The following is a 23501-nucleotide window of genomic DNA, read 5'->3' as shown; positions in this document are numbered from 1 at the left end:
GTCTGAAAAGAGTTTAAGAAAAGTTTCTTTCAAAGGAACACTTAATTTCTAGTTAAAATGGGTAGTATTTTTTCCCCATTAATTTAAATGCCAGGAATAGTACCTTATAGGCATGGGTATTCATACATATATATAAGGTATTTTTCAGAATGTGTTTACACTGCACTTGTAAGAAAGGAAGATGAATCTTAAGCATTACTAATGCTTCCCAAAAAAGTGACCTTGTCATTTTAAAAATTCTTATACCTGAGTTAAAACTAGTATTTCTCTATTACCTTCTCCTTTCACAAACAGGATAGTTGTATCTGCACTTGGTGAAGCTTCAGGTTCACTAGATACATCTTCTTCCTCTTTATCTTCTGCCTAAGAAAAACGTTAAAAACGGATTATTGCAGGCAGGCGGGGGGGGCCAGACGACACGACACCATGACAGCATACCACCACCACCACTTAAAAATAACAACTTCACTAAGATTTGGGACAAAATATTGCCTCTCCAAGGCTTTGTATGAATTTCATCGTATCTCATCAGTTAAAATAAAAATTCTACACAGTGCATCTCAAACAGAAATGTGCATACCAATCCCCTGGGATTTTGCAGATCTGACTGTGGTTTAGAGTGAAGCCTGAAATTCTCTATTACTATAACAAGCACCCAGGAAATGCTGACGTTACTGGTGCTCAAACCACACTTTGAACTGTAAGGTTCTGGAGTGTGGGCTGGTAAACTTTTTCTGTAAAGAGCCAGATATCAACTATTTTTTACTTTGAGAATTATAAGGTCCTGGTTGCATCTACTCAATTCTGTGGCTGCTTTCTATGTGGCTACCATGTAAAAGCAAACACAGACAATACATAAAAAATGGGCAAAGCTAGACTTGGTGTGTGGCCACATTTTGCTCACCCTGTCCTAGAACACCTTTATCGGCCTACAGAGACTTCCATCCTGATTAACAGAATATTCCTGTGAGAATTTGTCACACAACTGAAAAAAAAAGGTTTAAAAAAAGTGACAAGTTCATATTGGAGTAATGGAGATGTTCTAAAACTTGATTAAAGTTGCACAACTTGGTACATTTACTAAAAAATCATTAAATTGTATGCTTAAAACAGTTATTATAAATTATATCTCAATAAATTTATTTAAAAATGTAAACAAATTTTAGTTTAAAAGTTTAAACTTCAGTGCAGCATTTCTAAACCAAAGACAGGAAGGCAGGAACCATAAGCTGTAGTAATAAAGAAAAAGGTGTACTTGAGAAACATCTACGAGAAACCAACCATAAGATTTGATTACTGGATTGTGCAACAAAAAAGGAAAAAAAAGCAGCAAGGCAGAAGCTTGAACTACTGAAGCCATATCAAAACAAATAGTTTACGGAGGTGGCATGGACAGCGTATGTTGAATTCCATTTTGGACATACAAAATTTGAGCATCCAGATGGTGCCATACTGCAAAGCACTGAAAATGCAGGTATAATGCTCAGTAACTGTAAAGCAGATGGCTAGAAATGAGTTCTGAAAGTCATCAATATAAGGTGGTGGTGGCTGAAACCACATTAAGGGGGTGAGAGACTGTACTAGAGACCAAGCAGCAGCAGCTTGGCACGGAAAACTAAGAGGGTGCAAAAGAAGCCAACATGAAGGGACTCAAGAAAGGGGTAAGCAGCAAATGTTAAAAGGAGATCAAACAGAATAATAATGGGAAAGAGGCCCGGAACTTGGCAATTAGGTCACTGGTGACTTAGCAAGAACATTTTTACCGGATTCAGGGGACCAAACAATTTAGAGAACAAATGTGAAATGAGCAGAAGAGAAAAACTGTACAGTTCACTGTTTCAAGAAGCATGCTGGGAAAGAAAATGTAGAAAAAATGGGTGAATAATATATTTAGAAGAAGAGAGTAGAAAATTTGACACAGTTCATACTTCACAGCCTTCACTTTCTGACAAGGAAGACAATGCTGTTGCTAAGATGAAAGAGGACTGATTTTGGCACTTGAAAGTGGTAAATGTTTAGAATGCTACTTGTCAGAACTGGAAAGTATATGGAAGTAAAGGTAAACTCATTTATCTTATAGTTAGCATATCATAAGATGTATACTGCTTAGTAACTGCTACCTGATTATGCTAGAATATTTTGGCTACTACAGACTATCTCCAGGAGAATCAAGACACTGGCAGTACTGCAGAAATTACTTCAGCACCTGGGGGACAGGCATGTAAGAGAAACTTTTCACTATATACCTTGCACCTTTTAAATTCTAGTCCACTTGAATGTATTATCTATTTTATTTAAATGTTTTTATTGATTCTTAGAGAGGGAAACATCAATTGGCTGCCTCTTGCATGCCCCCTACTGGGGATCAAGCCCACAACCCGGGCATGGGCTCTGACTGGGAATCAAACAGATGATCTCTTGGTGCATGGGACAGATGATCAATCTACTGACCCACACTGGCCAGGATGTTATCTATTTTAAATAACACTAATATTTTATGTTAGTGTTACTACTACAGTGCTTGTTTTAATAAAAATCAAAACAAAAATTGCTATCACTTAAGGAAAATACTTTCAAAGAATGATGACAAGCTATATTACAACCATCGCTTTAGAGACTAAGGCATAATCAAGGGGGTAGAAAAGCCCAAGGTGATTTTAAAAAAGTTTGCACTGAAAAATTTTAAACCAGTAACTTGCATCTAAACCAGCTATTTGTAGCTCAGATTTTAGGAAACTCTCCTTTCTGTCCCTTGACTCCAGACACAGGCCCAATGGCAAAGGATCCTTCCATATCCCCCAATTCCTTGATGCCTAAGGCAGCTGTGTATAAGCTGATAATACAAATCTTGGGGTACAACAAAAACAGGAGAAATTCCAGGGCCCTCAGTTCTAGAGGTAACTTTTCTACCAACTCTTGCCCATTTGTTAGACTACAGAGTTCCACATAAGCCTACTACTACTGGTACCTACTAGCTAGTCTAAAGGAAGTAAACACTTTCCGTACCTTCCTGCTTCACTTTGCCCTAACCATTTCCTGATTTGAGAAAAACTACATAGAAAAGGGTACTAATACTTCTGAACTAACTGGCCAGGGTGAAGAGTGAACAATCTGAGTTATTCTTTCACCTCTAACAGTTCTCAAGGTAAGGCAGATGATCAAGGCATAGAAAAGTTCTGGCTAAACTGTAACTATAACAAAGAACCAACAGTTTCCTTTTCTACTCTTTTCCTCCACAATAAATACATTCCACTGCTAGAGATTTGAATTCCAGAAAAGTGATTTTAATATAATCTATCACTAAATTTCTGTGCATGCCCAAATTTCAGAGCCCTAAATACCATCTCTAATCCCCTTTTGCTGGATGGATTCCCTTACAGTGTTGGCTCCAAGTTATTTTACCACAAACAGCACTTTTTGAGTAGTGAGGTTTTTGTTACCATCACCGATGGAGGAATGCATTGATCTAGTTAAAGTAGTACATCGAATGAACTGGGTTGAAGATGCAGAGCCCTAATATAAACCCTAAAAGTATAGGTATACATACATGTGAAAAGCTTAACACATAGTAATCAGTAAAGGTTTCTTAAAGGAGGGGGAATTAGAAAAGCACTAAAATTAGTAGGGATATTCAAGTAAAACAGTATGTGCAAATGCATAAAATGGTCATTTAATCATCAACAAAAGAGTAAGCAGATTAGCTTAGTTGGAAAGGATATGCTATAAAAATGAGGATGGAAAAGAGGAGCAGTATCTACATACAAGGCTAATTATTTTGACGATGACATAACAGAAAAATAGGAACTTGGTTTAATCTTGGGGGGGAAAAATTCAAATCTAGAATCACAAGTTTCTAGGTTCAAAAGTAGCATAATGAAAAGAGAAAAACAAAAAATATCTGTGTGGCATAGATTACAGTAGTCCGAGAGAGGAAATGAAATCAGCCAGAAGCATGCTGCAATCATCCTTATTCTAGCCCAATATTCTTACTGTCATACTATAATCCTACAATTACAGTGTCAGAGCTGGATGGCCTCTGAGAGATCTTCTCCAAGTCCTTCACTCGTACAGAACACCCTGTACATACTGTCTACTGCATGCTCCTCACCCCTTGGACACCGCTCCAAGAGCATGAACTCCATGACAGCAGAGAAAATACCTGGTCTGCTCACCCCAGCATCCAAAACAGTGTCCAACACATAGCAGGGCACATAAATATTTGCTTACTGAAGGAAAAAAAAAGAAAGCAGGAGCTGAGAGCCAGAGAAACAAGTTACCCAAAGTGAGAAAGCTAAGTAGTATGTATGCCAAATCTATCAACAAATGGTCCCGTGTTATTCCCACTATACTGTTAGCCTCATAGAGTCACGTCCATATGCTCGCCCTCCCTTCCAGAAAATACTAATGATCTGGTCCCTATTCTCCCAACTTCAGTCCACACCAATCACAGTAACAAGCCTCTAAAATCAAGAATTTTAAAACCAAATTATTTATACAAGAACAAATTCTAGATATATCACATCTACACATTAAATCATACATCGCACTAACCAAGTCTGTGGGTTCATCCTCTTCAACCTCTGCTTCATCATCTTCATCTTCAATTACTGAATCTTCCACTGCTTCTTCATCTTCTGTAAGATCTTGAGCTGCTGCTACTGAGCCTAACAATAAAATATAAAACAAGCAGTTAACTACCCTGGAACACTAATGTTTTTTCATCTCCAGAATAGTGAACAACCCTGGGTGTTGTGTCTCAGTGGTTAGAGCTTTGGTCCTCTTACCAAAGGGTCTTGGGTTCGATTCCTGGTCAAGGGAATGCACCTAGGTTGCAGGTTCAATCAACAGCCCTGGATGGAGAGCCTGCGGGAGGCAACTAACTGATGGGTCTCTCTCACATCGATGTTTCTCTCACTCTCACCTACCTCCCTTCCACTCTTTCTAAAAGTCAATAGAAAAAATATCCTTGGCTAAAGATTAGCAACAACAACAAAAAAGAATAGTGAACAAAAATTTCCCCTCGGAGCAATTCAATCACACAGCGTACAAGAATGATGTCAAATTACAATGATATAAGAATATTCATATGACTTTATCTTAGAGCATTAACATCTGCATGTTAATTTTAATGGGAAATGCTGTTCAATTTTAAAAAGCACCTAACTAGAAAAAATGAACTCCTGAAATTAAAGATGCCTTGAAGTTCAAATAAAGAACTTCAAGCAATCTTGTTAAGCAAATGAAGGAAAATAAGTGTTTCCAAAGAAATTCCAAAATTTAATCTGTCATTAACCCTACAAAATAAAACAAAAAAAATACTCATGTCTAAAGGAAAACAGCAATCTCAATATCTAGGCAAGAAACATTATTATTAGAGTTGACTACAGCTCAAAGGCTTAGAACTTGATAGCATGTAATTCCAAGGAACAAATACCTGCATGGCATCCATGTAAAAACTAGCTGGCATAAAACACATTGTTTAGTAAAAACCCTATGCTGTTAACTTCAGGGTTGATAGCAGAGAAATCATGCATTTATTTTTGCATATGGCTTCAAATGTGTTCTAAGATACTTTTTTATTTCCCCTACACTTAATATGAAAATAAAAGTTAAGCATAACTGTAATATAGCCAAGAAATTATAAATCATAGTTTTATATGCAAAAGTATTCCAAATAAGTCACATTAAAACTATTTCAGGCAAGACTCAAAAGAAATTTCAAAGTTCTAGCAACTCTTCCAACATTTCTCAGAAAGAATGATGATGTGGCAACTCAGAAGAGGGAAAAAAATGTGGGAAAGGAAGCATGTGCATATCCTGCAATACCCAAGAGAAATAGTGTACATTAAGGACCACATATTTTAAGTCTTTTCAGTTCTACTCCTTCCTGAACAAGTCATTTTAAAAACCAGTAAGAAAAAGACAGGGAGGGAGGGAGGGAAGGAGGGAGAAAATAAAAAACTAGTAAGAAAAACATCTAGGTCTGACGTAATTTAAAAGTTGTACTTAAATTTAAGCATTGAGACATAACAGCTTTTCACCCTATGTTTCAGTGGATATTAAACTATTTCAAGAGGAAACATCTTTTGAAAGAAAGACTGTTTCTCACAAAAAATGTTTAAAGATACCCAGTTCAGTTTAGATACTGATGTTTCTTTCTTTTTGTTTTTTTAAAAGTTTAAAACCTGAAAAATATAGTCTAAATTCTATACAAGTAGAATTGACAATATTTGTTTAAAAAAAACAGCAAGCAATTGGTAAAGGAAAAGAATCCCTCAACCTGCAAATGAATTCATTAACAGTTTCAGCTAATTTTCACACTTGGGTTTCTCTAACCACTAAATAGAAGCCAGTCAGTTCACTTTTCTTTGCAAAACAACTTGTGGATACCTGTCACTATCATTCATTTTGCCACACAGCTTGCTTCAACTTATTGAATCAAAGGAATTCTAGCGATCATTGAGTCAGACTACACTTTACAGATTAGAAAAATCCAAGTTCATGAAAGAACCCGGGCAAGAAGCCAAGTCTTCCACGTTTTTAATGTTCTGCTATCTAAGTTATTTTCACACCAGGTTAACCGCAGGAAGGAATAAACAAAACTAAATAAAAGGGTAAAACTCGAATTAGACTGTATTTTTTCAGGGCATATTTCCAAGGATCAAAAAATGGTTACGGAAAAAAAGGGCATAAGTGATGCACATCCCACAGAGATTCTTCGGTCCGCCCGGGAGCACAGGGATGGGCGATGGGGGCTGAGAATGGGGAGCTTTTCTGAAATCAAAACTCGTGGCAACACACAGGGACCAGGGGCTGACAAACGGGAAGATGATGAGAAAAACAAAAAGTGCTCTAAGAGTTTAGGTGTTTAGAAAACAAAGGTTTCAGCAAATGAATGAATGAAGGCGGACTCCTAGCGTGGAAACGAAAGACACGTCAGCCCAGAGCCGCGGGATGGGGGTGGAGCGGGCTGAAGGCGGCGGGGAGAAATCGGGCTGCGGCGCGCTCGGGGTTCAGCCGTGCCCGCTGCCCCCTCTCCTCCCTCCTGCAGCCGGGACCCGCCGGCTCCGACCGCAGCTGCGGGCGCCGGCCCGGGAGGCAAGCCCAAGCCCCGGCGCGGGCACCCAGCGAGGTCGCCCGGCAGTACCGCGCGCTCCGCGTGGAGGCTGCAGAGGCCCCACCGGAGCCTCGCCCCACGTGCCCTGCGGCCCCTACTACGAGCCAGGGCGATGAAGAGGTGGAGCGAGGCGGGCGAGGTGGACGCCGGACCCAGGAGCCCCTGCCGCCTCCAGCTTTAAACTTGCCGTCCCTGGCATCTCCTACCCGGCCGAGCCCCGCCACCCACTCCCCTCGCCTCACCTCCACGGCCGCCTCGGAGCAAGAGGGTGGCGGGGAACACGAGCAAGAGAAGCAGAAGCAGGCGGGGGAGGAGCCTCATGGCGCGGCCCGTTCGGTGTCCACTGGCCGTCCGCGGGAGCTCTCGGCAGCTCCGGCGATAATGGCGTTACTCTTCATCCGGGCTCCGAGCGGGGAGGGGCGGGGCACGTACCACGCACGGACCTTCGCCACGCCCCCTTCTGCGGTCGCGGAGCGCCGTCAACGTGGCTGCCACTAGGCTGCCCGACGTGGGGTGCGCGGGAGGCCCGGGGAGTCACGTGGCCGGTTGCTCCGGCTCTGAGATCCCGCGAGAGCCGGCTTCCCGCCTTAGTGCGGGCGGACGACCTGCGGCCAGTCGACTGCCCTTCGCTGCCGGCCCCACCCCGGCTAATTAGCATCGGTGGTGGTTGCTTCTCTGGGCGCTTGGCGCGGTAAGGTCTTTATAGTGTATCTGATTTTAAATGAGGGATATCAGGGACAGTGCCTGGCATATAGAAAGCGTTTGGCAAATGTATGATAGGGGCGCCAAAGGCTGTACACGCCCCTTCTCATCCGGTTTGGGCTTTGTTTGGGTTGCTGCCAAAGTGTTTAATGCAGTTAAGCAATCTTTATACGAGGTACTGTGGGACTACCCAGTGTGACGTGCCACATCGATGCTGAAACAAATTAGCGCACCCTGTTTGGGTGCTCACGACGGCCAGTTACTGCCCCCTCAGAACTGTGCTTTCATGTATAATCTAATTTAATCCCTAAAAATCCCTGTGAGCCGGTTACTATTTACTGAGAAGGAAACTGGGACACGGAAAGGTTGGTAACTCACCAAAGGCTTAAAGGCTAGTCAGTGGCCGGCGGGAAGATTTGAACCTGAGGCCTGATTCCAGCCTCCACGCCCGCTGGCCTGGGGCATCTTCGGCTCTCCTGCGTTGCCTGTGCCCAAGGCCTCGCTGCCCTGGGCACCCTGTAAAAGCGCCTAGGGGCTACCGCCCCCGCCACGGTTTATGTCTGCTGAAGCCACAACCTGACGGGCCTGGGCTCAGCCAACTGTGCGCCACCCCTCTCTGCAGTCCACCAGTGCCGGGCCGCCGAGGCACCTGGCAGAAGTGGGGGACTCCCTGAGAAGGCGTCCCCCCCCTTGGCAGCGGCCGCCTTCGCTCCTGTGCGTGGCTACCGAAGCTCCGCTCCGTGCCAAAGCCGCCAGGACTGCCGACCCCACTTGGATGTGGCGAAGCCTTGCTGAGTGCACTCTACCGGCAAAGGAAGGATCTCCCTTCCCCACTTGGAGGCACTTTCTGTTTCAGACCTGCTCTGGGTTCCTGAGTCTGACAGATTTTTTTGACAAACACATCCTTCTATTTAACTTGCTGCTCTCTCCTAACACCAGAAAGAAACCAGTGTGGACTGTAAAAAAAAAAGATGCAGACATTCTGCTGTCCTTAAAATCACTTCTGTCACCGGGCAAGGGCCTCTCATAGACTTTTTTCTTAAGAGAACTGATTTCCGGGGAAGATTTTCTTTCTTTATGTTAAAGAGATTTCTAGTAGTGCTGCCTCTCCAGTTCTTATGACATGTTTAGACATAGCCTAAACCTGTGAGGATAATCCAGGTTAGGCTTAAACTGCGACTTTCACTCCAATTATGTTATTAACTAATGGATTTAATTGGGGACTTGCATTTTAGACAACCAGCTACTAAAGGTACAGCAGGGACAAATAAAAGTGTGCCTAATGTGGCTGTGACTGATGTGGTGAATGTAGGGAAAAGAAAAACATACAGAAAACAGAGCCCTGTGTAATTGTCCAGTTGGCATAAAAAGCAGTAGCCTATGGACCAGGGAACTAAAATACTCACCCTGATCTTAGTGCTCACACATTCTGCATGCTTGTCATCTGCATTCTTCCTGTAATAAGCAGCTTTCCCTTGGTGCCCACCCAAGAGCTCTCCCCCTTAGTTGTTTCCAATCTTTAATTTATGGACTTAAGAATTCCATCTACTGCCCTGGCCAGTGTGGCTCAATTGGTTGGGCATCGTCCTGTACACTGAAAGGTTACTGGTTCGATTCCCAGTCAGGGCACAGGCCTGGGCTGCAGGCTTGATTCCCAGTCAGGGACACGCTAGAGGGAGCCGACCGATGCCTCACTCTCACATCAATATTTCTCTCTCTCCTTCGCCCTTCCCCTCTCTCTCCAAAAATCAATTTAAAAAAAAAGAATTCCATCTACTCACTTATTTAGGTCCTCCCAAATATCCCCCCATGTTCTCCCTCTGTCACCTCTGCACCTATCACCTGGAAGATGATTGTTTCCCGGGAATAGGCCACATTTGGGTTCTTCTCATGCACACAGCTCGGGCAAATCTGCATTTGATTCTCCACCGCTGTTACTGTATTCACTTAGAATTTGTAAAAGCGGAGCCTTTTTCTCCTTTGATTGCTTAAGATTTTCCTCATCATAATTATTAAATGTGCTTAATAGCACTGGCTTTTATTCTGTTTTATTCCCTCATATAACTGAGTAGCTAAGGAACTTCATGTCCTTTAAACCTTTGCTCAACTGTCACTTGTTAGTGAGGCTAACCCTTACCTCCCACTTTTAAACTACAACCCCCCTCCTCCATCCTTTCCCCTGCTCGCTCGCCCTCCCTCCCTCTATTTCCTCCTTTCTATCTCCTTTTTCCAGCACTTGTTACCTTCTAACACAGCATACAGTTAATTATGTCTCCTGTCAACATCTTGAGGCCAGGAGTCTTTGTGCCTTTGAGTCAATGTTATAGAACAGCACCTGACACCCAGTGGTAACTCAGAAAATATTTGTTGAATTTGTTGTGTTGTGACAAGTGACATTTTCCCCCCACAAATCTGCAAGCTAATTTCAGCTGTAGACCTGATAAGAAATGAAGAAATGTCAAGTAAGAAAAGTTACATCTGTTATATGCAAGCAAAGACTTAAGTGTTCTTTCACCTAGCAAGGGCTGAAACAACCCCACGAAAAACAAACAAAAAAACACACAAAGAAACAAACTAGATTTGGTGTGCTATACTATACCCCCGACAGAAAAAAAATTCTTTTGTGATCCTTATGAAAAGGGGGCATGATGGGAAAAAGAAACAAAAAATAGGAAGGCTTTCAACGGAGTCCTGGCCTTCCAACCAAACTGTTCACTTAGAAGAGGGCTCCCCGTGCTCCCTGCCCTCCCAGAGCACTACTGCCACCTTTTCCTCTTTCTTCATAATTCATAGGCCTCCCTCACCAGCTCTCCCCAACTCATCTTTCCTTGGAAAGGACAGACAAAAGTACAAATACCTGACCACTCCCCATAAACTCTACCACTTACCCCATCTGTGGTCTGCCTTCCTTGCTGTTACAATAAAAATGTCCATAGGTCTATCAAAAGCCATCTAGTATTTGTGGTTTGGATCCCATTTGCCTAATTTATATCATTAAATAAATCAAGAAAGATCAGGAGGCTGAGGGCATTCACCCCAATAAAAAGTCATGATCTGTGTCTCAGCAGGGCCTGAGTCAGTTCTCAATCCCAGAACCCAGTAACCGAAGAGAAGCCAGCTTCCTGTGATGAGGAGCCCTGGAACACAACGGCTGTCATTCAGTGGGGAATGCACCATCCTTCCTCAAAGGAACCTACGGACATTGGCTCACAGTAATCAGGCACTGAGGAAGGGAATACCCAGACTTTTAGAGGATTGTTGGACACAAGGTCTGAACTGACATTATATCCAGGACCCAAAGTACCAACATGGCCCCTTTTAGAGTAGAGTATACGGGAGCCAGGTCCAGCTAACAGTGGGTCCTTCAGGTTATCAGACCTATCCATATCTGGTCCTTAACTTAAAGTACAGATGGAGTGGCTTTTGAAAGAACCCTCACACTAGTTCCTAGGCAGAGCTACTGAGAGTATGAAAGACCAAGTGGAAACTTCTGAAACTGCCACCACCACTCCCTCCCCAGCTAAGATATTAAATTAAAAATACCACCATACTCCAGGGCAATGGTAGAGATGTGTGCCACTCTGGAAGGGGTTGTGGTCTCTGTCAAACTCCAGTTAATTTGCCAGCTGGCCTCTACAAAAACAAGATGGATTGTGGCAGAGGACAGGGTGATACCAAAGCTTTACCAAGTGGTTGCCTCAGTGCCTCCTGCTCAAATGCAGCCGTGGACCACAGTTTGTCCTACAAACCCTTCTCCTGCATGTTCCCTGGAACAAGACTGACCAGAACCCTGGAGAAAATGGGGGTGGAAGCAGTGATTGACTGCAAACAGGTTAGAGGAAATTTGGGGGTGGAAGTAATGGAAATAGTCTAGAAGTAGCTGTGGTCATTATTGTATGATTATAAATTTACTAAAATCATTGACTTGTACACTTACAATAGGAGAATTTTATGGTATGTAAATCATCCCTCGATAAAGGGATGAGTATATAAAAAGATCTGTTAATTATAGTAATTCTTCATGTGTTTATATACTGTATTTTTTATACCTATTTGTAAGCTAATAGAAAATATACATATTGGTCTCTGCCCCAGTCCTGGCCCAGAGCTCCATGAACTAATATAGCCTTTAGAAATGAGAGTGGCCTATTGAGACTGCGACTGTGAATATGCGTATTAGAAACGCTGGGAGTTGAGCTAGCCACTTGATGAAGCTCATATGTGAAAGTGCTTTGTAAAATGTAAATAACAATCTTTCAGAAGGTATAATGGGGTGTAAAAAGAGAGGACCCAGGGCAGCTTTGGACTACAGGGTTCAGGGTATTTTTTAGGCCAGGGTAAGAATTCATTGAAGAGTCATCGGCTGAAGGTGCAAGAGAGTAAAACTTATTGCTGGAGCAGGTCCTCCAGAGGATGCACTGGGTCAGAGTTGAGGGAGCAAGGGGCCCGAGGGAAGGAGAAGGGAGGGAATAAAAACACGGAGCTGTGCGGTGGGGAGGAAGTCGGAACTCCTTGTAATATCCTGTGGCGAAAACCAAAGCTTTGCCCTGTGAAGGCAGAAGCTGTGGCTGTTTCAAAGTTTCGCCTCTCCCCTCAGGCCTCCGGGTGCTTGAAGAGAGCGAGCTCCCTCAGCTTACATCACCGCTTATGGCTGCCAGCATGCCTGTCCTGGTCCCCTCCTTCAGCCCCAGGGAAGGCGTGTCCCTGTTCCTGTGCTGCTCTGTGGAACCCAGTCCCTTTCCTCCCGATTCATCAGTTACGCCTACTTTCTCCTTTAGCTTCCTTCAGCCCCTGTCCGGACCACTGGTTCCTTCTCAACATATATTTAACTACTTGCTAAAATCTCCCCACGCTCCACTGCAGCCTTACGCTCAGCATATCTTTCTCTGCAAACCAGCCAGCCACCCCTCTTGTACTCTCTCCTTCAGGTAAGATGACCGCCGCCCACCCAGAACCCTGCTAGGTTCCCCCGGCTCCTCTCTTCACTCCCACAGCTAACCAATTCCCAAATCATTTTCATTTTACCTTCAAAATCACTTCGCATCCACATGTTTCTCATTATTTCCACTGCCACTGTTTTAGCTTCTGGACTCAGTTCTTCTTGCCTGGAGCACAGTAGCAGTATCGTAACTGGTACTTCTGATTCTAGCAACACTCACCATCAACCTACCCTTCACATCATTTTTAGGATGACCTTTCAAAAATGCGTATCTGACCACATCGCATCTGTACTTAAAATCCTTCAGAGCTTCTCATAATGATGAAGTCCAAATTTCTTAGCATGGCATAAAACAGGACCGTCTTCATCTCCTGTCCTTGGAAGAACATGGGTTTTAGACAGCACTCGTGTCCAGGGAATGTAACAGGGTACTTGGGCCTCTGCGCTCTGACTGTGCTGTTGCCTTCCTCTCTCATCTGTCTGAGGAATATCTAGTCAGCTCCGATGATGTGGCTCAGGTGTCACCGTTTCTGTAAAATCTTCCCTGAGGTTTTCTCACTTAGTCCAGGGCCATTCCATCCATGTTTTTAGAGCACCCTGGGCAGTTACACCTCCCCCAATAGATTATGCGATGCTTTGTGATCTCTGCTTGAGTTTCCTGGTATCCTTGGCATCTAACACAGGGGCTGTCCCATAGTTTACTGACAGTCACTAAATGTTGATTAAATTTCACTCTGAATCCTTGGGACATGCGCTGAAGGAGTTGCATTCATTTTGAGACAACGTGTAGGCAAAAGATCATAAACATCTAACAATTCACACGGCAAGTGTGGCACTGAGCCACACAGTCCTCTGTGTAGATAACCTGTGTCAATCCTTCCATTCCAACTGGTTCGTCACATTCATGTGCAGATTCCAGGTGCTGCATTAGCCATCTTTACCTTTTTTTAAAAAATTATACAGTTTTATAATTTTCTCTGTTGCTTCTTCATCCACTAAAAATTTCACAATATAGCAAATCCTCGATTTTGCAGACCTCAATTTAACAGAATTCTAATTTAAAGGACAAAACTTCCGGTACGTATGACATGTGAAAACTAGCAGGGTTTTTTTGCTATATTAATTCACTTATTTTTAAGAGATTTTAGTGAATAGGCCACATGTTGGGAAAAACCACTATAGTAATTTCGCCGACATAAATAAATATTACATATCTACGGCTATAGTCTATATATTTATATGCAAGAGTCGCCACTGGTAAACAATGTGCGGGGAATGATCAGCAGGTGATCACACTGCATGGAGCATGGTAATTGGTTCTGCTGTCATGTGCAGTGACTTTCTGCAGCATTTGAATGGGTGCGGGCTTAAGTTCCCAGGTGAGCTAAGCCCCGCCCCAGCCACGTGCATTTGTTTACTCTCAGTGGCCGGTGAATGCACGCATTTGCGAGACCTACTCAGTATAAATTTAAAATTACAGTAATATATAAAGAAAACTTTTCTGTGAAATTAAACTTTTCACACATACTTAATTTTAATTACACAAATGTGTCTACATAAGTAAAGATAGGTAAACTAATTTGTCAATTTTTTAACATGTACATTCAGAAAACCTTCTTTATTATATAATGGACATCCAGCTTTAACAGAAACTCCCTTGCCTGAATTAGTTCCTTATATTGAGGTTTTACTGTACAACACTTTCAGGCAGCTTCTCTGTTACTCTTTGGTTTCTACTTCTTTAGGCAACAATGGCTCCATCTTTACTAACAAACCTTCCCTTGTCAAACTACGAAGGAAAGCTCACACTACAAAGGGTCCCCAAGTCAGCGATCTGTGCCTATAGACGTCATTGACAGCAGCTTACAGACTGGCAGCATTCTGGCCACTTGACGTATCCAGTGTTGCTATTTTGGTCTGGAAAATGCTCTCCCTTTCCTCCTCTCCCTTCACTTCACACCTAGTTTTAAATAGCTCAGGCTTTCTGGGGAAGTCACAGGCAATGGGGTTTCGAGTAAGCTTTGGAAATCTTTTTCAGTTTCTTCTTTAATGGATTAAGCTTGTGCATTATTTCTGGAACAGCTACATAAACATCTGGTTGAATTTCATCATCCAATGTCTTCTGAATCAGATTAGTTCCTCCTGCAGACACAGCTCCATTTTTTCCTGCTATTTTAATCTCTGATGCATTCCCTGTAAATACAGCAACTTTACTGATTTCTGAAAAGAATGGGTATGGCAAACTAAGAACACTGGCAAATGGCTCCACTTTTCTTCCCAGTGCCATAGCCAGTGTCAAATCAAGATAAACAGTTTGCTTTGGATTTGTAAAATCCAAAATTTGAAATTTCTTAAGTAAACGAATCGCTTTCTCCACCTTGGGTATCTGCCTCGGATATAAGCATTTTGAGTAGACATCAAGCTCAGTTTCACCTTCTGTAAAGGAGTATGACTCCTTTTTCTATTTCATCTTTTTTTTTAATTTGATGCTTTTTCTTTGTCACCTTGTTTTTTCCCCAGGATTCGTAGCAGCAGCAGCAAAATGTCTGTTGGGCACTGGAACACGTGCAAAACAGGATAAAGAGCTGTCCGATAAGCCATCGTGGGAAGACTATGCTCTTGATGTGTGAAGACTCTACCAAGGGGTCTGACAGCCACTGCCATAGTGACCATTCTGGACTTAGCCATATCTATCTCAATATTTGTCTTTCTCCTATAATATTTTAATTTTCCCTAAAGGATACCATGAAACTGATAATAATAACAACAATAATAATAATAATGTCTCTTTTTAAAACTTGAATCACTTCCAAAACTGTCAATGCTTGATTTTCTTTTCTTTAAAATGTATCTTTATTGGTTTCAGAGAGAGGAAGGGAGAGGGAGAGAGAGAGAGAGATAGAAACATCAGTGATGAGAGAGTCATTGATCGGCTGCCTCCTGCATGCCCCTTACTGGGCAACGAGCCCATAACCCGGGCATGTGCACTGACTAGGAATTGAACCTTGATCTCCTGGATCATAAGTTGATGCTCAACCGCTGAGCTACGCATCCCGGGCAATGCTTGATTTTCTGAAACTAAACACTGTAATGTCTATAAACTTTCTGTGCATTTCTCATGGTTTTTCTTAAATTTATTGCAACTATTTGAATTTGAGAAATCAACAAAGTTTATGTTTCAAAATTCATATAAGACCTGTCTTAAAGAATTCTCCAACAAAAATAAAAACAATACAACTTTTCTTTATTCAGCACTTCCTTTAGGGCCAGATATATATTTTCTTCTTGTGCTTACGTGACTAATTGAAGTGGAAAACTAATTTCAGTGAGATAAGATAATTTCTTCCCTTTTGACTCAAGGTAAAGATTTTTTTTAAAAATCTTTTTTTAAAAAAGATTTATTGATTTTTAAGGCTAGAGGATGGAAGAGGGAGAGAAACATCGATGTGAGAACAGAACACATCGATCAGTTGCCTCTGCATGCCCCCATGCACGGGACAACACCCAACCAACTGAACCACACCGGCCAGGGCTCAAGGTATATTTTTGACTCAACGGTTACACCTTCACCCTAGCTCTGGGATTTACTGAAAAGATAATATCTATGTTTCCTTATCTTTCTGATACATCTCACAAAATCAGCTATCTCTGGTTCCTTTGTTTAAATTCAGAACTAATTCCTCAGAACTGGGTTAAGGTGGAAAACATAGTGTTAGGTCTCAAAAGACAGTCCTCTCCTTTCATCTAGGGTTTAATTACAAAGGTTTGAAGAGCCTGTTTGCCTGGAAAGAAAAAGGATGTCCTGCAGGGGGGAAAATGTTGAAATGAGATATATGACTATTTTTATGTCATTAGAGACCTGATAACATAGGAATGATATTCTGTAAAAATGAAAATAGATATATGGAAAAGAAGCCACTGTATTCATCTGTTTTTATTAAAGTAGAATATGTTTGATTGTTTACAGGACGAAATTAGAAAGAAAATAATCACATTTTTTGGAATGTAAAATTTCACCATTTATATAATTTTAATGTATTATTTGTGTGGATTGACCTGGGTACTATGCTTAGTAGTGACTCTGCTCCTGGAGTGGTTGACAAAAATGATTACTGTTTAATCTTCACTCCTGTTTAATTAAAATCATCTCCACTTCCTTCTAAAATATCTGGCATCTAAAAATGAAAGGAAACAAAGGTTTAAGTTTTCGGGAAAGACAGGCATTCAGTGACAGAACAACTGATTCTTGATTACGTGTGGAAAAGTGATACAAGAAAAGGTGAACGTAACAAATAATACCAATACGATATTTTAATCACGAGTTTTGTTTGCTTTGGCCTTTCTCCCGTTCAGGAACATGATAAGAAACAAGGCTGGTTGCATTTCATCTTCCTTGGTTTGGCTGCCAGCTGGCAGAGCGAAGAACAAGGAACAGAAGCAGGAATCTAAGCAGCCCGAGACGTGACTTGCCAGCACAGCGTAACTAAGACTGGGTAGAACTGAGGTGTCCTCACAACTCAGCTGTGCCAACAGCGGGGGTCTCGGGGCAGACAGAGTGAAGACCTTTAACTGTACCCCTCCCCCACAGAGCTATGTCACAGATAGGCCACGATATTTATGAAGACACCTCCGTGGCCTGGGATGGGACAGGGGCGGCGGCAGTGGCAGTGGCGTCTTCTATCAGGAATCACTCCAGCAAGTGTAGCTTTGGTCCCGGGTCCCAAGCCAGTCTAGCTTCACTCCCACTTAGTACCTGTTGTGGGACAGGTGCTTGGGGATACTGAAATGAACACGAGACAATTCCTGAACTAGAAGAGTTCTAGTCGAGCCAAGGGACATGCAGGCAGAAAACTAGTGAATGTTACAGGTGCTGTTGCATCAAAGGGTACAGTGTGGCAACACGGGAGGAAGCAAGTGAGTTCCACCTGGTTGACAGGGCAGGGAAGGCTTCACGGAGCAGGTGGAGCTTGAGCGGGCAGTGCTGGTGAGGTGGGAACTGAAGCGAGGAGCAGGAAAGGAGTCAGAGGAGAGCATTCCAGGTGGGGGAGGCTGCCTGGGCAACGACAGCAAGGCATACAAATAACACAGCACATTTAGAAAACGTCCAGTGGTTAGATAGCAGGAGGGGAACAAAACTGGAGGCCAAAGAGGCCCACATCTGAGGCAGAGGGGAAAGCTGAGCTGAGCATCACTGAAAGGTAACTTCTGGAACAAATATGTAATCTTGTGTGACTGTCAAATTACATGGAAATATAACATTGTTTGTAATGATCATCAGTATGACCTACCTCAGTCATGGATTTTAGATGATTTTCTAATCTTCTTGGTCTGTAAGAAATAGAAAGAGAATAATGTAAAAAAATGAAAAATAATTAAAAAGAGGTGGTAGTGGTGTGGAGAACTAAAAATAGTGAACCAAGTATGCTGTCATTTAACATATTCTTTCCCTCACTCAAGGAGAAACTCATTTAGGATAGAACTGTAAGACCCTAAAAGATTAAGCTAAAGGTTTTCAGTATGTAATTTATGGATCTTTCTCACCGTAATTAAATAAATATGTTGAGTCAGTCTCATTATATTTTTTGTTGTTGTTTTTAAATATATCTTTATTGATTTCAGAGAGAGGAAGGGAGAGGGAGTGAGAGAAAGAAACATCAATGATGACAGAGAGTCACTGATCGGCTGCCTCATGCATGCCCCTACCGGGGATCGAGCCCGTAACCTGGGCATGTGCCCTGACCAGGAATAGAACCTCCATCTCCTGGATTCTAGGTCAATGTTCAACTGCTGAGCCACGCCTGGCCAAGCTCATTATGTTTTAACATTCTCATAGATTTACTTAGGATAAAATTCTGGCTATGACTTGAAAACTTAAGAAATTTCCTTGAAAGTGATTAAAAACTAGAAGCAAAAATAAGACATCTCAGACTACTGAAAGTGCTCACTTTTCTCTCCCCATTTCCAACTCTTTACTGAGATAACTGGCAAAAGCAGCGTCAAAATTTTGAGATGAAGCAGAGGTAGTCTAAAGCATGTTCCCATGCTGAGTTCAGTGAGGCCACTGGCCAGTGAAAGGCTTCATGGACAGTGGTGGCTGCAGGCTGATGTAAGTCTTGAGTTTTCTAAGAAAGAATCTTGAGAGCTCTTCCGCTTACCTCAGCCCCTTGCTTCAAGACCAAGCTAAATCTATACAGTAGATTAAATTTGTTGCACATGTTATTTATACAGTAAGCAAATATCTGAACTAGTGAAAAGTGTGTGAATTGATATGCAAATTTTCTTATTTTAGAATTATTCTAGAAAAAAATATTTCACAGTTTCTCTCAGCAACTCGGAAGATTCACAATTTAAATGAGCAATTACTGAGCATCTGTAATACGCCAGGCATCAAAAAGAAATTGTAGTTAACCTATCACTTTGCAAATACTGGCATAAATCTACTAAGGGATTTAGATTTTTAAAACATAGTTGTATTTGCAAATGGTATGCTGAACAAACAGGACACATAATATGATCAACATGCAAATTTAATGTCTGCCTCCTCTTCTGCTTTCGACTTTTGTCACTCAGGGGGGAACCTGTTCCTTTGCTGCTGGCTGACCACGCAGCAGGCCCAGTGAGTTCTCACTTACTCTAAGGTAACATCAGTCCTCACAGCGAGGCATAAACACAGTCTCAATTCAGTAGGCAGGATGTCCAGTCTTAAATGTTAATCAATCCTCTAATCTTCATTCCAAAGCAGGACTTCTCCTCCCCTTCTCTCGGCTAAGCCTTCAGTTGGGGGACCCCACCTGCCCTTTGAGGTCTGTTTCTGCCCTTTCTGCTCACCACCTCCTCCATCACAGTGGGAGAGAGGGGCAGTAAGCCTGTAGGACATTCTTACTTGGCTGGTGGCTACAGAACCTCTGGGCTCGGCAAATGGCTAAAGCTGATTCTCCCTTCGGAGCTTGCCTTGCTCAGGACCTCTGTCCTGCAGTTCCCTGGACCAGGCTGATGCGTCTCTCCTCCTCAGCCCTGAAGAACTGTGTTTCCCTTTCAGCTCCTTGCTGCTGGTGCCCCTCCAGGCAGCCTTGGGCAGAGTGCAAAATAACTCAAGTCTCACCTGCACGGTTCTTAAGAAACCATCACATACATCCTTTGTGGTGATCACAGTCTCAGGGAGAACGGGCCACCCCAACACAGCCCTCTGTCCTCGTGCTGCCACAGCTTGCTTTATTTAGTTTTCTCAGGCATGAGTGAGTCACTGATCCTGTTTCCCAACCCTTAGTAAAAGCATTTCCAAGCCTTTTAGGTGATCTCCTGAAATCCCTTCACAAGCCATTAAGGAAAAGAGGTAGAATTACTTGGGGATAGTGGGAGCTCACACTCTGACAGAGTTAAAGAAATCTCTTATCTTCCCCCACTGCACACTTTTTTATATGTTGCATCTGACCAAGGGATGTGAGTCATGAAACAAGTTCTCTGAAATTTCCTTCAAACCTCTGCACGTGGGGGGAACCCATTCTCTTTTTGGGAACTAGTAAATGTTTTATTGGCACCTCAGGAATTAGGCCAGGAACTGTCCGATTTTAAAATCCTACTAATACCGTTATAATAACCTGGTTATTATTTAACAGGAAAGGAACAAAGGGGAGACTAGATAATATAGGCATGCCATTTATACGGCTTTGCTAGGAAGTTGCAGTTAACTCTCTCCAGGTCTATTTCCCACAGATCGATGGGGGAAGGGACTGGATAATAGACACATGCCCAGTAAAGTCTGGGTGACATGGGAAGATGCTTACCTGTCAGTCACACCTGGGAATGAGTCAGTGGCCAGAATAGGTGTGGCCACTGCAAGAGAATGAAATCTGAGATACTTAAAAACAAAGAAAGTTCCCTCTCTTGGGACTCCTGTTGTAGGTGGTGCACTCCCCTACATTCACCCACGTGGCCCACAGCCAATGTGGGACCCACTCAATGGATTAATGGACTTTAACTAACCTGATGCTACATCGGACCCAGCTTCACCATGGAATGGAAGCTCTGGACACTGGCCCTGCTTTAGCTCTACTAAACCCCCGGCTGCATATTTTCCAGGACTGGTTTAAGGAACATGGAACTTTGCAAATCAAGAAATATAATTCCACGCAAATAAAAACCATTCATTTTCCCCTGTGAGTCTCAGGAAATTCCTTTTCTGAAGATATTGCAAGAATCCCACTTCCACTAGCTACAGAGAAAATGCACTCACCCAATCCTCCGGCAACAATACTATGGTCTTAATCCCATTAGATTTACAAATATACCTGTAGCATCAAATACTGACAGATTATAAGTGTTAACATTGGTGTAAGAAAATCTGGTCTACTATATATTTATAGCAGGATAAGCTGCTTTATTGTAGACAAAATCTTAACTCATAATCTTTATAGAACATTTTTAAGAAGTGATTGGAAGTTCCATGAAGGCAGAGAACCTGGCTTTCTAATTCAGAGCCTACAGAAAACACTTATCAAGCAACTATTTTATGCTAGACAAAAAAAAAAACACAAAAAAACAAGCACTTTCATATAATGTTTTGTTTATCTTAAATTGAGATAAGAAATGCTTTTAAAATGTTTTACTTATTGTACATATATATCTTATTATAAGTATATTCTAAAGTTAAAGACATTATTTATAAAAAGAAAAAAACCTTACCTTGGTTTTCTGGTTATATCTCTGGGCTTCCTAATTAAACCTTCCAAGTGCTTATTTCTCTCTTCTAAACTGAAAGAAGAAACAATTCCAATTTTTGACTAAAATGGACTTTTCTAAACTAATATTTTGTAGATTCATTGGATGATTTGAGTAGAAAAATTCAAATGTAGCTTTCTCCACATCATCCATCAGTCTCACTATATGGATAAATGGGATTCTTTCCTCAAAACTCAAATTATTTAATCAGTTTTTCCCTTCATAGGTTCCAGTGGTGATGAAGGCAAGCAGATAGTAGTAAACCTATAAAGTGACATTCAGATGTTCTTCTATTTGTTTACAGGGCGGGTAGAGAATTGATGACTTTGTATGAGTAAACCCAGCATGATCCTGGGGGCAACCTGTTAACAAAGACCCTGAGCTGTGAGCTGCTTTGACATGGGGAAATGTGTGAGTATTACAGGAAGGATGACAGCCTTCAGGTGGCCTGCTAGACATTAACTTGCGTTCTGTTTTTATGGCTTTTAGCATAAGAAATACTAGTGGGTTCCCTTGTTTTCCCTAGGAGGGCAAATTCAATTAAGATGGTCTCCTCCCAAACTTACATTCCCATCTAGGGAGGGTGTATTAGTTCCCTGTGACTGCTGTAACAAATTTCCACACAGTTGGTGGCTTCAAACAACACACATTTATTCTCCCACTATTCTGGACGTCAGAAACTAGAATCAGTTTCACTGTGCTGAAATCAAGGTGTCTGCAAGGAAATGCTCCCTCTGGAGGCTCTAGAGGAGAATCCTTTGCCTTGCTTTCTCCATTTCTGGGGACTGTCCTCATTCCTTGGCTCATGGTTCCCTCGTTGCATCCCCTTTCCTCCCCCAGCTTCCATGGCCTCATTGCCTTTTTCTGTCATCAAATTTCTTTCTGCCTCCCTCTTGTAAGGACAATTACGATTGCATTTTGCATTTAGGGCCTGGGTGGACAATCCAGGATAATCTCTCCATATCGAGATCCTTAATTTAATCCATTTCCAAAGTCTCTTTTGCTATGTAAGGGAACAGTCACAGGTTCCAGGTATCTTTAGGGGGCATTATTCAGCCTGCCATAGAGGGTACACAGACCCTTAGGGGACAGGAAATTCTATTGCAGGGATTATAACCTCAAATGCTTATGGGAGAGTCAGGCAAGTGTGTGACATGACCAAAGCCAGATAAATGTGGATTAGGACAAACCAGAGATCAGCTCTTGATGAATGTTGCCATGTGGGAATGTTGCAGCAATGATGTCAGACCTTATTTTTAAAGAAGAGAGGGAAATCTAAATTTTTATAGGAAATTGTCCTTTTAAAGTTTTGGCAATAATTTAAAAATCTTTTAAATATCATACAGACCAAACAAAACACATGTGCCTGAGGATATTACTTACTTGTAGACTGTCACTTGAAACCTCTGCCTTATTGTCTAGGGCTATCAGGCTTTTGTTTTCAAAGGGTAAAGATGAGAAGTTGTCCAACCCAGGAAGTCATGACAATATTTATTAAATAGGTCGGCCCTCTTTATACCAAATCTAAGTTGATCATGTTTTATTATCAGAGGAATGGCATGGAATAAATCTTTTGTATTTCTAGAGCTGAAAAAAAGGTCTTGGGGGAAGAGGGTAACCAAAGAGAGAAAGTGAAGTTTTTCCAGGTGTGAACAAAGCACCAGTGAAATATACTCATACGCAGTGCTCCTGTGTATAGAGCTGACGGCTAAAAGCTACAGCCTAAGCCTAAGTAAATGGAGGTCCTTGGTGTGCAGTAGAGGAACTGATGTCCTCCCTTGGAGAGCACCAATGGCCCATGCAGAGAGCCAGGCAAGCAAAGCAGCCACAGCCGGTGGAATGATGGTGCTAACTGTACCTGCCACCAGGTGGCGTGATCTCCCACTTGGGAGTGGAAATCAGACTTACCCTTCATAGAGTTTGCACATATTTAAAGTAAAAAATTTGATGTTTTGACATATGTACACAACTGGGAAACAGTGGTCACAATCAAGATATGAACATATCCATCGCCATCAAAATTTT

General features: G+C 42.2%; 2 protein-coding genes and 1 pseudogene across 6 annotated transcripts in view; all 3 read right to left on the bottom strand.

Annotated features, from left to right (window-relative positions):
- Positions 1 to 7538, bottom strand: part of SSR1 (signal sequence receptor subunit 1) — a 37119-nt gene extending 29581 nt beyond the window's left edge. The window contains exons 1-3 of the mRNA XM_081144035.1: positions 7360 to 7538; positions 4552 to 4664; positions 276 to 363 (exon numbers count right to left, since the gene is read on the bottom strand). Coding sequence (XP_081000161.1) covers positions 276 to 363; positions 4552 to 4664; positions 7360 to 7438 — 280 coding nt within the window. The 5' untranslated portion in view covers positions 7439 to 7538. The remainder of the gene's footprint in view (positions 1 to 275; positions 364 to 4551; positions 4665 to 7359) is intronic.
- Positions 7539 to 14621: 7083 nt separating this feature from the next.
- LOC308560976 (large ribosomal subunit protein uL1m pseudogene) lies at positions 14622 to 15422 on the bottom strand (annotated as a pseudogene). The gene is made up of 2 exons: positions 15398 to 15422; positions 14622 to 15314 (listed from the first exon to the last, which is right to left on the bottom strand). The product of its transcript is annotated as a large ribosomal subunit protein uL1m pseudogene (transcript).
- A 1241-nt stretch (positions 15423 to 16663) lies between these two features.
- CAGE1 (cancer antigen 1) overlaps positions 16664 to 23501 on the bottom strand; it is a 56520-nt gene continuing 49682 nt past the window's right edge. The window contains exons 12-14 of one of the 4 annotated variants that reach the window (XM_081144030.1): positions 21441 to 21509; positions 18047 to 18086; positions 16664 to 16933 (exon numbers count right to left, since the gene is read on the bottom strand). In XM_081144030.1, the coding sequence (XP_081000156.1) occupies positions 16892 to 16933; positions 18047 to 18086; positions 21441 to 21509 (151 nt within the window). In that variant the 3' untranslated portion in view covers positions 16664 to 16891. The remainder of the gene's footprint in view (positions 16934 to 18046; positions 18087 to 21440; positions 21510 to 23501) is intronic. The other 3 variants (XM_081144032.1, XM_081144033.1, XM_081144031.1) reach the window with 3 other exon arrangements.

This window comes from Miniopterus schreibersii (genome assembly GCF_964146895.1).
Source record: "Miniopterus schreibersii genome assembly, chromosome: 8".
Lineage (NCBI taxonomy): Eukaryota > Metazoa > Chordata > Mammalia > Chiroptera > Miniopteridae > Miniopterus > Miniopterus schreibersii.
This window is presented reverse-complemented; position numbering and strand designations above follow the sequence as displayed.